The following is a 14,062-nucleotide window of genomic DNA, read 5'->3' on the forward strand; positions in this document are numbered from 1 at the left end:
CATTTAAAGAGCTCCAATGTTTCAGCTATGTTGGCTAGCAAGTTACCAAGGTGGCTGAATGAATCAGAGTGAAAGTTGTTGAAGGCAAGCGTGTTGAATATACATTTTTATGAAATATAAAATAATTTATATTTATTTTTATAAATATAATAGAGACATACAAAGATCAGCATGTGTTGATTGATTATTCAGACTTAATGAGTAAGAATTTAAAAACATACACTACACATCCACCATTTAAAGGCAATTTCTTATTCAGTCAAATAAACAGATTAAAAATAAGCCTGTAAATCTATAACGCTTCTACATGTAACAATATATATATGTCGTAATCTAGTTTATAATGAACGTCCACTTATGGCGCAGGCATTCCACATTTTATTGACACAAAAATGTGTTGCATTAATCAAATTATTTTTACAATCAGCATCTGTGTACTTTGACATGGTGGAATGTTACTGATGGGAACATTCATGAGGTAGTGAATGTTTTTCATGTCAACAACTTATCAATGTTATCAGAATGTAACATCTTTTTATATTCCTTTAGCTTGATGAACAGTAGACAAATTAACTCAATGAAACAACTAAATTCAAGAGGTTACAAGGTTAGAATCAAGAAATGCACACTCAATTCAACGATTTAATCATTTACATTTCATACACAGTATCCAAATCATACACAGTTGCTGTCAAATATATATATAGTGCAACCAAGTACTAGCTCCCGGCTGCCAAGAACTTTGTCCATGCCATGTCTTTATTTTCTGAATTAAAATTGTAAATGTATGTTTACACAAATCAAATTGGGTCCGCAATGTTGAAAATCCCAAAAGATGTGGAGACCAAAAGATTTTCAATTTCAACTTACTTTAGAAGAAATAGGGAATTATTCAAGAAAAGCGCAAGGGTGCCAACATATTTGGTCGCAACTGTAATAGTGCTTCCAATCAAATACACTCAAATTAATTTAGCAATATCCAAATCATATTTCAAATTCAGAGGTTAGAATCAAGAAATGCAAAATTCCATTAATCTATATAATCATTTAATAGACTGCATCAAGGTGCCTCACACTACAGAAATAGGAGAAAGGCTGAGCCGTTCTGGCTCAGAGAAGCCTAGGCTCGTGCAAGGCTACTTACTTATATAATAATTCACATTTTGCAATATCCAAATAACATAATGAACAGCATTGGAGGGTTTATACTTGTATCCAATCAATCAAAACAAAATACACATTAAAATATTTAATCAGATCTCAAGATGGAAAAAACAACAACCCAAGTAATGACTACCTCATGTGTCATAGAAAAAATACCACAGTCAAAAACATAAGTCAGAACACAACCTCTCTATTCTCTCATGTGATTTCAGGTCCTCTGACTGGGAAAATGTCTTTCCACATTGAGAACAGTGGTATGTCTTCTCCTCCTGTGTATTTGTATGTATTATTTCATGCTCTTTCAAGGCCACTAACTGGGTAAATCTCTTTCCACACAAGGAGCAGTGGTAGGTGCTATCCCCTCCTGTATGTGTCCTCTTATGCCTACTCAGGCCCCATAACTTGGTAAAACTCTTTCCACACAGGGAGCATTGGTATGGCTTTTCTCCTGTGTGGGTCCTCTCATGCAATTTCAAGGTCCCTAACCACCTAAAACTCTTTTCACAGTGGGAACAGTGGTAAGGTTTCTCTCCTGTGTGTACTCTCTCATGCTGTTTCAGGCTCACTGACCCCCTAAAACTCTTTTCACAGTGGGAACAGTGGTAAGGCTTTTCTCCTGTATGTATTCTCTCATGTGTTTTCAGGCTCACTAACCACCTAAAACCTTTTCCACACTGGGAGCATTGGTAGGGCTTCTCTTCTCTATGCGTCCTCTCGTGCCTATTCAGGTCCCCTAACTGGGTAAAACTCTTTCCACAGTGGGAACATTGGAAAGGTTTTTCTCCTGTGTGTGCCCTCTCGTGCGTTTTCAGACTACCTAACCAGGTAAAAGTCATTCCACATTGGGAGCAGTGGTATGGCTTCTCTCCGGAGTGTATTCTCTTATGTATTTTCAGGTTCCATAGCAGAGTAAAACTCTTTCCACACTGGGAGCAGTGGTATCTTCCTGCTGATTTGGGCGTCTCTGGGTCTGGTTCCCCCGAAGGACTCTTTTCGCTGTCAGAGTGACAGTCTGGCCTCTCTCCTGCCAAAGAGAATAATTTAAAAAGGGACTTCATAGTCATTTTTAGTCAACAATCTACATAAAATTACTCAATGTCGAAGTGGAAGAAAAATGTAATTTTGTTTTTTTTAAGGAAAATAAATCACTAATATAACTAGATTAGATAAGTATTCAACATGTATTCAAGACATGTTAGAATCCCCGTTGGCAGTGATTACAGCTGTGAATCTTTGAGTAAGTATCTAAGAGCTTTGCACACATGGCTTGTACAAAATTTGCCCTTTATTCTTCAAAAAATTCTTCAAGCTCTGTGAAGTTGGTTGATGATCACTGCTAGAAAGACATTTTCAAGCCGATTTAAGTCAATACTGTCATTAGGCCAATCAGGAAGATTGAATATCGTCATGGTAAGCAACTTATGGTTAGAGCGTTGGGCCAGTAACCAAAAGGTTGCTCGATCGAATCCCCGAACTGACAAGGTAAAAATCTGTCGTTCTGCCCCTGAGCAAGGCAGTTAACCCACTGTTCTGATTTTGCCTATTCCATTTCTTTTTATCCTAAAAAAACTCCCTTATCCATGCCAATGACAAGCATACCCATAACATGATGCAGTCACCACCATGCTTGTAAATATGAAGAGGGGTACTCAGTGATGTATTGGATTTGCCTCAAACATAACGCTTTGTAGTCTGGCAAAAAGATAATTTCTTCCCCACATTTTTTGCAGTCTAACTTAAGTGACTTTTTTCAAAACATGATGCATGTTTTGGAATATTTCTATTGTGTACAGGCTTCCTTATTTTCATTCTGTCATTTATGTTAGTATTGTGGAGTAACTACAATGCTGTTGATCCATCCTTGAGCGGTTTCCTTCCTCTCAGGCAACCGAGTAAGGAAGGGCGCCTGTATCTTTGTAGTGGCTGGTTGTATTCATACACCATCCAAAGAGTAATTAATAACTGCACCATGCTCAAAGGGATATTTTACCCATCAACCCAGTGGCAGAGCCCCACCTGTTTTGAGCCCTACCTATTAAGCAAAGAAAACAATATGTATACAGTACCAGTCAAAAGTTGACACAACTCATTCAAGTTTTTTTTTAACGTTTACGCTTTTCTACAGTCGTGGACAAAAGTTGAGAATGACACAAATATAAATTTTCACAAAGTCTGCTGCCTCTATGATGGCAATTTGCATATACTCCAGAATGTTATGAAGAGTGATCAGATGAATTGCAATTAATTGCAAAGTCCCTCTTTGCATTGCAAATTAACTGATTCCCAAAAATACAATTCCACTGCATTTCAGCCCTGCCACAAAAGGGCCAGCTGACATCATGTCAGTGATTCTCTCGTTAACTTCTCTAGGGTATGTGGGACGGTAGCGTCCCACCTCGTCAACAGCCAGTGAAACTGCAGGGCGCCAAATTCAAAACAGAAATCCCATAATTTAAATTCCTCAAACATACAAGTATTTTACACCATTTTAAAGATACACTTTTGGAAATCCAGCCAAAGTGTCCAATTTCAAAAAGGTTTTACGACGAAAGCACACCAAACGATTATGTTAGGTATGAGCCAAGTCACAGAAAAAGACAGCCATTTTTCCAGCCAAAGAGAGGAGTAACAAAAAGCAGAAATAGAGATAAAATTGATCACTAACCTTTGATGATCTTCATCAGATGACACTCATAGGACTTCATGTTACACAATACATGTATGTTTTGTTCGGTAAAGTTCATATTTATATCCAAAAATCTGAGTTTAGGCGGGACGCTACTGTCTCACTTGGCAAAAAGCCTGAGAAAATGCAGAGCGCCAAATTCAAATTAAGTACTATAAAAATCAAGCTTTCATTAAATCACACATGAAAGATACCAAATGAAAGCTACACTGGTTGTGAATCCAGCCAACATGTCAGAAATCAAATAGGCTTTTCGGCGAAAGCAAATGATGCTATTATCTGAGGATAGCACCATTGTAAACAAAGAGAGATAAGCATATTTCAACCCTGCAGGTGCGACACAAAACGCAGAAATAAAAATATAATTCATGCCTTACCTTTGACGAGCTTCTGTTGTTGGCACTCCAATATGTCCCATAAACATCACAAATGGTCCTTTTGTTCGATTAATTCCGTCGATATAAATCCAAAATGTCCATTTATTTGGCGCGTTTGATCCAGAAAAACACCAGTTCCAACTTGCTCAAACGTGACTACAAAATATCTCAAAGGTTACCTGTAAACTTTGCCAAGAAATGTCAAACTACTTTTGTAATACAACTTTAGGTATTTTTTAACATTAATAATTGATCAAATTGAAGACAGGATGATCTGTGTTCAATACAGGATTAAAACCATCTATAGCTAGCTTTCTGGTCTCGCGCCTCTAACAAACAGGACACCTCGAGTGACTCTCGTTCAAGATGGCCGTACTTCTTCATTACACAAAGGAATAACCTCAACCAATTTCTCAAGACTGTTGAGACCCAGTGGAAGCGGTAGGAACTGCAAGCAGGTCCCTTAGAAATCTGGTTTCCCAATGAAAACTCATTGAAAAGAGAGTGACCTCAAAAAAACAAATCTGAATGGTTTGTCCTCTGGGTTTCGCCTGCTAAATAAGTTCTGTTACACTCACAGACATGATTCAAACAATTTTAGAAACATCTGAGTGTTTTCTATCCAAATCTACTAATGATATGCATATCTTATCTTCTGGGGATGAGTAGCTGGCAGTTTAATTTGTGCATGCTTTTCATCCAAAATTCCGAATGCTGCCCCCTACCCTAGAGAAGTTAACACAGGTGTGAGTGTTAACGAGGACAAGGCTGGAGATCACTCTGTTATTCGAACTCAATCAGCATGACAGACTGGAAGCTTCAAAAGGAGGGCGGTGCTTGGAATCATTGTTCTTCCTCTGTCAACCATGGGTACCTGCAAGGAAACACATGCTGTCATTGCTTTGCCCAAAAAGGGCTTCACAGGCAAGGATATTGCTGCCAGTAAGATTGCACCTAAATCAACCATTTATCGGATCATCAAGAAGTTCAAGGAGAGCGGTTCAATTGTTGTGAAGAAGGCTTCAGGGCGCCCAAGAAAGTCCAGCAAGCGCCAGGACCGTCTCCTAAAGTTGATTCAGCTGCGGGATCGGGGCACCACCAGCACAGAGCTTGCTCAGGAATGGCAGCAGGCAGGTGTGAGTGCAATTGCACGCACAGTGAGGCGAAGACTTTTGGAGGATGGCCTGGTGTCAAGAAGGACAGCAAAGAAGCCACTTCTCTCCAGGAAAAACATCAGGGACAGACTGATATTCTGCAAAAGGTACAGGGATTGGACTGCTGAGGACTGGCGTAAAGTCATTTTCTCTGATGAATCCCCTTTGATTGTTTGGGGCATCCGGAAAAAAAGCTTGTCCAGAGAAGACAAGGTGAGCGCTACCATCAGTCCTGTGTCATGCCAACAGTAAAGCATCCTGAGACCATTCATGTGTGGGGTTGCTTCTCAGCCAAGGGAGTGGGCTCACCTCACAATTTTGCCTAAGAACCCAGCCATGAATAAAGAATGGTACCAACAAATCCTCCGAGAGCAACTTCTCCCAACCATCCAGGAACAGTTTGGTGACGAACAATGCCTTTTCCAGCATGATGGAGCACCTTGTCATAAGGCAAAAGTGATCACTAAGTGGCTCGGGGCCTAATCTCCCAACATCAGTGCCCGACCTTACTAATGCTCTTGTGGCTGAATGGAAGCAAGTCCCCGCAGCAATGTTCCAACATCTAGTGGAAAGGCTTCCCAGAAGAGTGGAGGCTGTTATAACAAAGGAGGAACCAAATACGTATTAATGTCCATGATTTAGGAATGGGATGTTTGACGAGCAGGTCTCCACATACTTTTGGTCATGTAGTGTATTTTTTATGTTTATCATAGAAAGAATGTAGCCAGCTACATTTCCTAATGTTTTGCTTAAAGTTAATCTTGAATTTTACCAGAGGAAAGTAGGTTGGCTGGCTACACTCAGTCGGAATGCTGTCTGCTGATAGCAACTTATGTGAGCGAAGCTGAAGAGAGGAGTGGAGCATGCCCAATGTCTGGAGCGAGTTTCCCAAAGGCAGGAATGTAAGCCTTCTCGCCCAGTAGCGACTCAGGGCATGCCCGGCCCAGCATTTGTCGTCTACTTGTGTGCTGCTATAGCCCCTTGCTTTAGCTACTGTCATCTAGTATGCTAAATATTTTCATAAAGAAACTGATAAAACACACAGGAGAAAAATCAAGGTGACTTACAAAGATGAGGAGTACTGTAAGAGCAAGAGAGGGAGTGTGGTGATGTAGTGTCCACAATTAAAGAATTATTGTGGAATCTGAAAAGACAGGTATCCCGAAAGCATGATGGTGTACTTACTACATGCACATGCTAACAGAAAGGAATGAGGTGGGTAGCTATCAAGTGTGTCCTTGTAGCAAAGTATTTATAAACAAAAAATCTGATCTCTTAAAAGTTTTGGTAATTTTCGTTCTATTATCTATACCAGTGGTTCCCAACCAGGGGTACTAGGCCCCTAGGTGTACTTGGCCTATCCACACAGGGTACTTGAGAAGATTCATGAGACCATAGGCCTACTGGTAAAATGCACATGAGGAGGTACTTCAGGGGTACTCCGGACAGAGCAAAATTCAGTTGGTGGTACAGTAACCGAAAAATGTTGGGAACCACTAATCGATACAATAGGCTATCATTGTTTTTGGCATATATTACCTCTTTCAAGGAGCTTTCTGTTTTGACTATTCCTTTTGGCCTACCAACAGGTAAGTAAAAATGAACAAAAAACAACTAAGCATCCCTGCCCAGCCTGGAAAAAGTGGCCCGAAGGGTGTTAAGCATCCCCAGTGGCTCTGCAAGCTCTCAGAGGGTATTCTCCACTGCTGGCCTGCTCGCCAGGCACCAATAACATGAGCCTGAAGCCACAGACTCTAGCCAAAAAATAACAATTAAAAAAAGGCACTGTAGATGGTGCCTAATAAGGCATTTTTCTTTGAAATTGTATTTAATTAAGTAAGTCACAGCCTATAGACTATTACATTTAATAAAAAAATTAATTTCACCTATATTCAACCAGGTAGGCAAGTTGAGAACAAGTTCTCATTTACAATTGCGACCTGGCCAAGATAAAGCAAAGCAGTTCGACACATACAACACAGAGTTACACATGGAGTAAAACAAACATACAGTCAATAATACAGTAGAAAAATAAGTCTATATACAATGACAGCAAATGAGGTGAGATAAGGGAGGTAAAGGCAAAAAAAGGCCATGGTGGCGAAATAAATACAATATAGCAAGTAAAACACTGGAATGGTAGATTTGCAGTGGAAGAATGTGCAAAGTAGAAATAGAAATAATGGGGTGCAAAGGAGCAAAATAAATAAATACAGTAGGGGAAGAGGTAGTTGTTTGGGCTAAATTATAGATGGGCTATGTACAGGTGCAGTAATCTGTGAGCTGCTCTGACAGCTGGTGCTTGAAGCTAGTGAGGGAGATAAGTGTTTCCAGCTTCAGAGATTTTTGTAGTTCGTTCCAGTCATTGGCAGCAGAGAACTGGAAGTAGAGGCGGCCAAAGGAGGAATTGGCTTTGGGGGTGATCAGTGAGATATACCTGCTGGAGCGCGTGCTACAGGTTGGTGCTGCTATGGTGACCAGCGAGCTGAGATAAGGGGGGACATTACCTAGCAGGGTCTTGTAGATGACCTGGAGCCAGTGGGTTTGGCGAAGAGTATGAAGCGAGGGCCAGCCAACGAGAGCGTACAGGTCGCAGTGATGGGTAGTATATGGGGCTTTGGTGACAAAACGGATGGCACTGTGATAGACTGCATCCAATTTATTGAGTAGGGTATTGGAGGCTATTTTGTAAATGACATCGCCGAAGTCGAGGACTGGTAGGATGGTCAGTTTTACGTGGGTATGTTTGGCAGCATGAGTGAAGGATGCTTTGTTGCGAAATAGGAAGCCAATTCTAGATTTAACTTTGGATTGGAGATGTTTGATGTGAGTCTGGAAGGAGAGTTTAAGGATGAAGGAGAGTTAGGGATGGCGATTTCAGAGTTTTTGGTGGTCTTCCTAAGCCAGGATTCAGACACAGCTAGGACATCCGGGTTGGCAGAGTGTGCTAAAGCAGTGAATAAAACAAACTTAGGGAGGAGGCTTCTAATGTTAACATGCATGAAACTAAGGCTATTACGGTTACAGAAGTCATCAAAAGAGAGCGCCTGGGGAATAGGAGTGGAGCTAGGCACTGCAGGGCCTGGATTCACCTCTACATCACCAGGGGAACAGAGGAGGAGTAGGATAAGGGTACGGCTAAAAGCTATGAGAATTGGTCGTCTAGAACATCCGGAACAGAGAGTAAAAGGAGCAGGTTTCTGGGGGCGATAAAATAGCTTCAAGGTATAAAATGTACAGACAAAGGTATGGTAGGATGTGAATACAGTGGAGGTAAACCTAGGCATTGAGTGATGAGAGAGATATTGTCTCTAGAAACATCATTGAAACCAGGTGATGTCATCACATGTGTGGGTGGTGGAACTGAAAGGTTGGATAAGGTATAATGAGCAGGGCTAGAGGCTCTACAGTGAAATAAGCCAATAAACACTAACCAGGAAACTGCTCACCCAAACAGGAAACTGCTCACCCAGAGGCGGCGCTCCTAGTGGCCAGAGATTTTAAATCAGTTCTACCTAATTTCTATCAACATGTTAAATGTGCAACCAGAGGGAAAAAAATGCTAGATCACCTGTACTCCACACACAGACAAAGCGTACAAAGCTCTACCTCGCCCTCCATTTGGTAAATCCGACCACAATTCTATCCTCCTGATTCCAGCTTACAAGCGAAAATTAAAGCAGGAAGCACCAGTGACTCGGTCTATAAAAAAAGTGGTCAGATGAAACAGATAGTAAACTACAGGACTGTTTTGCTATCACAGACTGGAACATGTTCTGGGATTCTTCCGATGTCATTGAGGAGTACACCACATCAGTCACTGGCTTTATCAATAAGTGCATCGAGGACGTCGTCCCCACAGTGACTGTACGTACATAACCCCAACCAGAAGCCATGGATTACAGGCAACATTCACACTGAGCTAAAGGGTAGAGCTGCCGCTTTCAAGGTGTGGGATTCTAACCCGGAAGCTTAAAAGAAATCCCTCTATGCCCTCCGACGAACCATCAAACAGGCAAAGCGTCAATACAGGGCTAAGATTGAATCGTACTACACCGGCTCTGACGCTTGTCTTATGTGGCAGGGCTTGCAAACTATTACAGACTACAAAGGGAAGCACAGCCGCGAGCTGCCCAGTGACACAAGCCTACCAAACGAGCTAAATCACTTCTATGCTCGCTTTGAGGCAAGCAACACTGAGGCATGCATGAGAGAATCAGCTGTTCGGGACGACTATGACCACGCTCTCCGTAGCCGATGTGAGTCAGACCTTTGAACAGGTCAACATACACAAGGCTGCGGGGCCAGATGGATTACCAGAAAGTGTGCTCCGGCATGTGCCTTCACTGACATTTTCAACATGTCTCTGAGTCTGTAATACCAACATGTTTCAAGCAGACCACCATAGTCCCTATGCCCAAGAACACGAAGGCAACCTGCCTAAATGACTTACAGACCCGTAGCACTCACGTCCGTAGCCATGAAGTGCTTTGAAAGGCTGATCATGGCTCACATCAACACAATTATCCCAGAAACCCTAGACCCACTCCAATTTGCATACCACCCCAACAGATCCACAGATGATGCAATCTCTATTGCACTCCACACTGCCCTTTCCCACCTGGACAAAAGGAACACCTATGTGAGAATGCTATTCATTGACTACAGATCAGCGTTCAACACCATAGTGCCCTCAAAGCGCATCACTAAGCTAAGGCTCCTGGGACTAAACACCTCCCTCTGCAACTGGATCCTGGACTTCCTGATGGTGAAGGCGGGTAGCAACACATCTGCCACGCTGATCCTCAACACTGGAGCCCCTCAGGGGTGCATGCTCAGTCCCCTCCCGTACTCCATGTTCACCCACGACTGCATGGCCAGACACGACTCCAACACCATCATTAAGTTTGCAGACGACCCAACAGTGGTAGGCCTGATCACCGACAACGACGAGACAGCCTATAGGGAGGAGGTCAGAGACCTGGTCGGGTGGTGCCAGAATAACAACCTATCCCTCAACGTAACCAAGACAAAGGAGATGATTGTGGACTACAGGAAAAGGAGGACTGAGCACTCACCCATTCTCATCAACGGGGCTGTAGTGGAGCAGGTTGAGAGCTTCAAGTTCCTTGGTGTCCATCACCAACAAACTAGAATGACCCGAACACACCAAGACAGTCGTGAAGAGGGCACGACAAAGCCTATTCCCCCTCAGGAAACTAAAAAGATTTGGCATTGGTCCTCAGATCGTCAAAAGGTTCTACAGCTGCAACATCGAGAGCATCCTGACTGGTTACATCACTGCCTGGTACGGCAACTGCTCAGCCTCCGACCGCAAGGCACTACAGAAGATAGTGCGTACGGCCCAGTACACCACTGGGGCTAAGCTGCCTGCCATCCAGGACCTCTATACCAGACGGTGTCAGAGGAAGGCCCTAACAATTGTCAAAGACCCCAGCCACCAGTCATAGACTTTTCTCTCTACTACCGCATGGCAAGCGGTCCCGGAGTGCCAAGTCTAGGACAAAAAGGCTTCTCAACAGTTTTTACCCCCAAGCCATAAGACTCCTGAACAGGTAATCAAATGGCTACCCAGACTATTTGCATTGTGTGCATTGTGTGCCCCCCAACCCCTCTTTTACGCTGCTGCTACTACTCTCTGTTTATCATATATGCATAGTCTCTAACTATACATTCATGTACATACTACCTCAATTACCCCGACCAACCAGTGCCCCCGCACATTGGCTAACCGGGCTATCTGCACTGTGTCCCGCCACCCGCCAACCCCTCTTTTACGCTATTGCTACTCTCTGTTTATCATATATGCATAGTCACTTTAACGGTATCTACATGTACATACTACCTCAATCATCCCAACTAAAGGGTGCCTGTATACAGCCTCGCTACTGTTATTTTTGACTGTTTTTATTTCTTTACTTACTTTTTGTTCACCTAATACTTTTTAAATGTTTTATTGCACTGTTGGTTAGAGCCTGTAAGTAAGCATTTCACTGTAAGGTAATGCTGTATTCGGCACACGTGACAAATTTACTTTGATTTTATTTTCGCAGTCTCCTCTGTACAGTTGACGTTGAGATGTGTGTTACTTTTACTCTGTGAAGCATTTATTTGGGCTGCAATTTCTGAGGCTGGTAACTCTAATGAACTTATCCTCTGCAGCAGAGGTAACTCGTGGTCTTACTTTCCTGTGTCCGTCCTCATGAGAGCCAGTTTCATCATAGCGCTTGTTGGTTTTTGCGACTGCACTTGAAGAAACTTTCAACGTTCTTGAAATGTTTCAGATTGACTGACCTTCATGTCCTAAAGTAATGTTGGGCTTTTCTTTCGCTTTGCTTATTTGAGATGCTCTTGCCATAATATGGACTTGGTATTTTACCAAATAGGGTAAAAAGACCACACCTACCTTGTCACAACACAACTGATTGGCTCAAATGCATTAAGTAAAGAAATTCCACAAATGAACTTAACAAGGCACACCTGTTAATTGAATTGCATTCCAGGTGACTACCTCATGAAGATGGTTGAGAGAATGCCAAGAGCTGTCATCAGGGTCAAGCTGTCATCAGGGCAAAGGCTGGCTACTTTGAAGAATCTCAAATATATTTTGATTTGTTTAACACTTCTTTGATTGCTACATGATTCCATATGTGTTATTTCATAGTTTGGATGTCTTCACTATTATTCTACAACATAGAAAATAGTAAAAATTAAGCAAAACCCTTAAATGAGTAAAATGAGTAGGTGTGTACAAACTTGACTGGTCCTGAATATATAACTTTTTCTAAATGACAAAATATTAGATCAATGTACCTCCAAATCGTTATGTTCGAGTGACTAAAAAGTTTAGATGAGACAGATGATTTTGTTGCGCAAGACCGGCGATATCCTGGGTAAGTGTTGGAAAATTGGTGACAAAGTGGTTGCTATGAGAATTACAAGATGGGGAGTTTAACCCCAAATTACCCTAATGAGTAGAATTCTGTTTTCACATGCAAAAGTGATTGCTTTTTTTTTTTTTTTTAAACGCGTCTGCCTTCCCAATGAAAACTCGAACATATATTTTATGGAGAATTTTTTTGTTGTTATATGTTTCTGAAATATGCATCAGGCTGCTTTGTTGACACCATGACTGAGCTGCGCAGATTACGGTTCGCCGCTTTTGACCGCTCATGTCACGCGGTGCACTTAATCGAACCCCCTCACTACTTACTGGTGTAAATCCGATCTCCTGTCTCTTCCGATGTGACAGTTCTCTCTCCCTCCGTCTTCACTCCAAAAACTGAATCCTCCTCTTTCTCTTCCTCCTCTTCTTTCACGGTAACATCCTCCTCTTTCACTCTGAACGTTTCTTCCTCTTGTTTCACTGTAACAGCTTCACCCTCTTCTTTTTTTACTGTGACATCCTCCTCTTCTTTCTCCTCTTTTACGACAATGTTCAACCAAATACCGTCTTTCTCCGTCAAGCAGACACCCTCTTCTTTATCAGGGGAGGAGTAGCTTAGTGAACTCATGGTCGGTGATGTTAGCATGGGCGACTAGCCTGGTGCTATGTTATCCAGCTAACGTTAACTTACTAGCAACGTATATGTGCAATTAAAGAGGGTAACTAGATATACAACAGAAATGTGTTTAAAACACAGTGGCTATAAATGTAATGTTACACCGAAAACGTCTAGAGCTTCAAAGGTTCGTCTATGTTGGCTAGCAACCTACCGAAGTGACTTACTAGCTTGTTGTTGTATTTGAAGAAGAGACACGTTTCACGCCATTTCATACAGCTACGACCGGAAGTGATTTTCCCTAACCCTTTCCTAGCCTCAACCTTGGCCTCCTAACCTGCTACGTAAATGATCCTAAACGGCTACGAAAAAGTCACTTCCGTATCGAAGTGGCGAGGAAGAGAGAGGCCCAACTCGGCGGAAAAGCTGTGTCCCCCCAGCAGGTGGCGTTTTTTCGTTGTTTCGCCTACTCATGTGACCACATGTCCCGGATTGTGCCGGACAAGACTGCATTTTGTCCCGCAACCAAACAGTCATGTTCAGCATGTTATCAACAAATTCAAACAACACACATTTTGAAAACAGTTGATTTGTCCCGTATTTCAGTCAGACATTCCAACCTGTCTATTGCAGGCACGTTCAGTTTATGGAAAGATATTCTCTATATCATTAAGATGTAGTAGCCTAATCTTAAATGTTAAAAACTTGTCCAATCATTGTAGAGTTCTGATATTCTGCGCCGAGCCAGATGAGATGTAGGCCAATGTCATCAGCCTATCATCGACCAATCATATTTCTGAAATCCTTTCGGGCTAAATTCCAGCTAAACTTGGTGAAGACAGTAGTTAGGCATCACTACTTACAAAAAAAAGCGTGCTTCTGAGAAAGAGCTACAAAAGTAAGTAAATAGCTATATGAGACTGAAATATATAAGGTAAATTCATCAAATGTGTGACAGGTTCTATATACGCATTAGTTGCTTATTCAACATATTTCTTCTACTTCACTCAATCCCGTTTTAAAAGTCTCTCTAGCGGTGGTGTAAAGTACTTAAGTAAAAATACTTTAAAGTAGTACTACTTAAGTAGTGTTTTGGGGTATCTGTACTTTACTTTACTATTTATATTTTTGTCCCGTGTCCTGCAACCAAACAATCAT

At 41.9% G+C, this 14,062-nt stretch overlaps 1 protein-coding gene across 1 annotated transcript; it reads right to left on the minus strand.

Moving 5' to 3' along the window:
• Nucleotides 1-628: 628 nt before the first annotated feature.
• On the minus strand, nucleotides 629-13,316 carry LOC120030555 (zinc finger protein 2-like). Its single transcript, XM_038975972.1, has 2 exons — nucleotides 12,616-13,316; nucleotides 629-2,188 (listed from the first exon to the last, which is right to left on the minus strand). The coding sequence occupies exons 1-2, from the start codon at nucleotides 12,932-12,934 to the stop codon at nucleotides 1,326-1,328; spliced, it is 1,182 nt and encodes a 393-aa protein (XP_038831900.1). The 5' UTR covers nucleotides 12,935-13,316; the 3' UTR covers nucleotides 629-1,325.
• Nucleotides 13,317-14,062: the final 746 nt, after the last annotated feature.

This window comes from Salvelinus namaycush, chromosome 36 (assembly GCF_016432855.1).
Source record: "Salvelinus namaycush isolate Seneca chromosome 36, SaNama_1.0, whole genome shotgun sequence".
Classification (NCBI taxonomy): domain Eukaryota; kingdom Metazoa; phylum Chordata; class Actinopteri; order Salmoniformes; family Salmonidae; genus Salvelinus; species Salvelinus namaycush.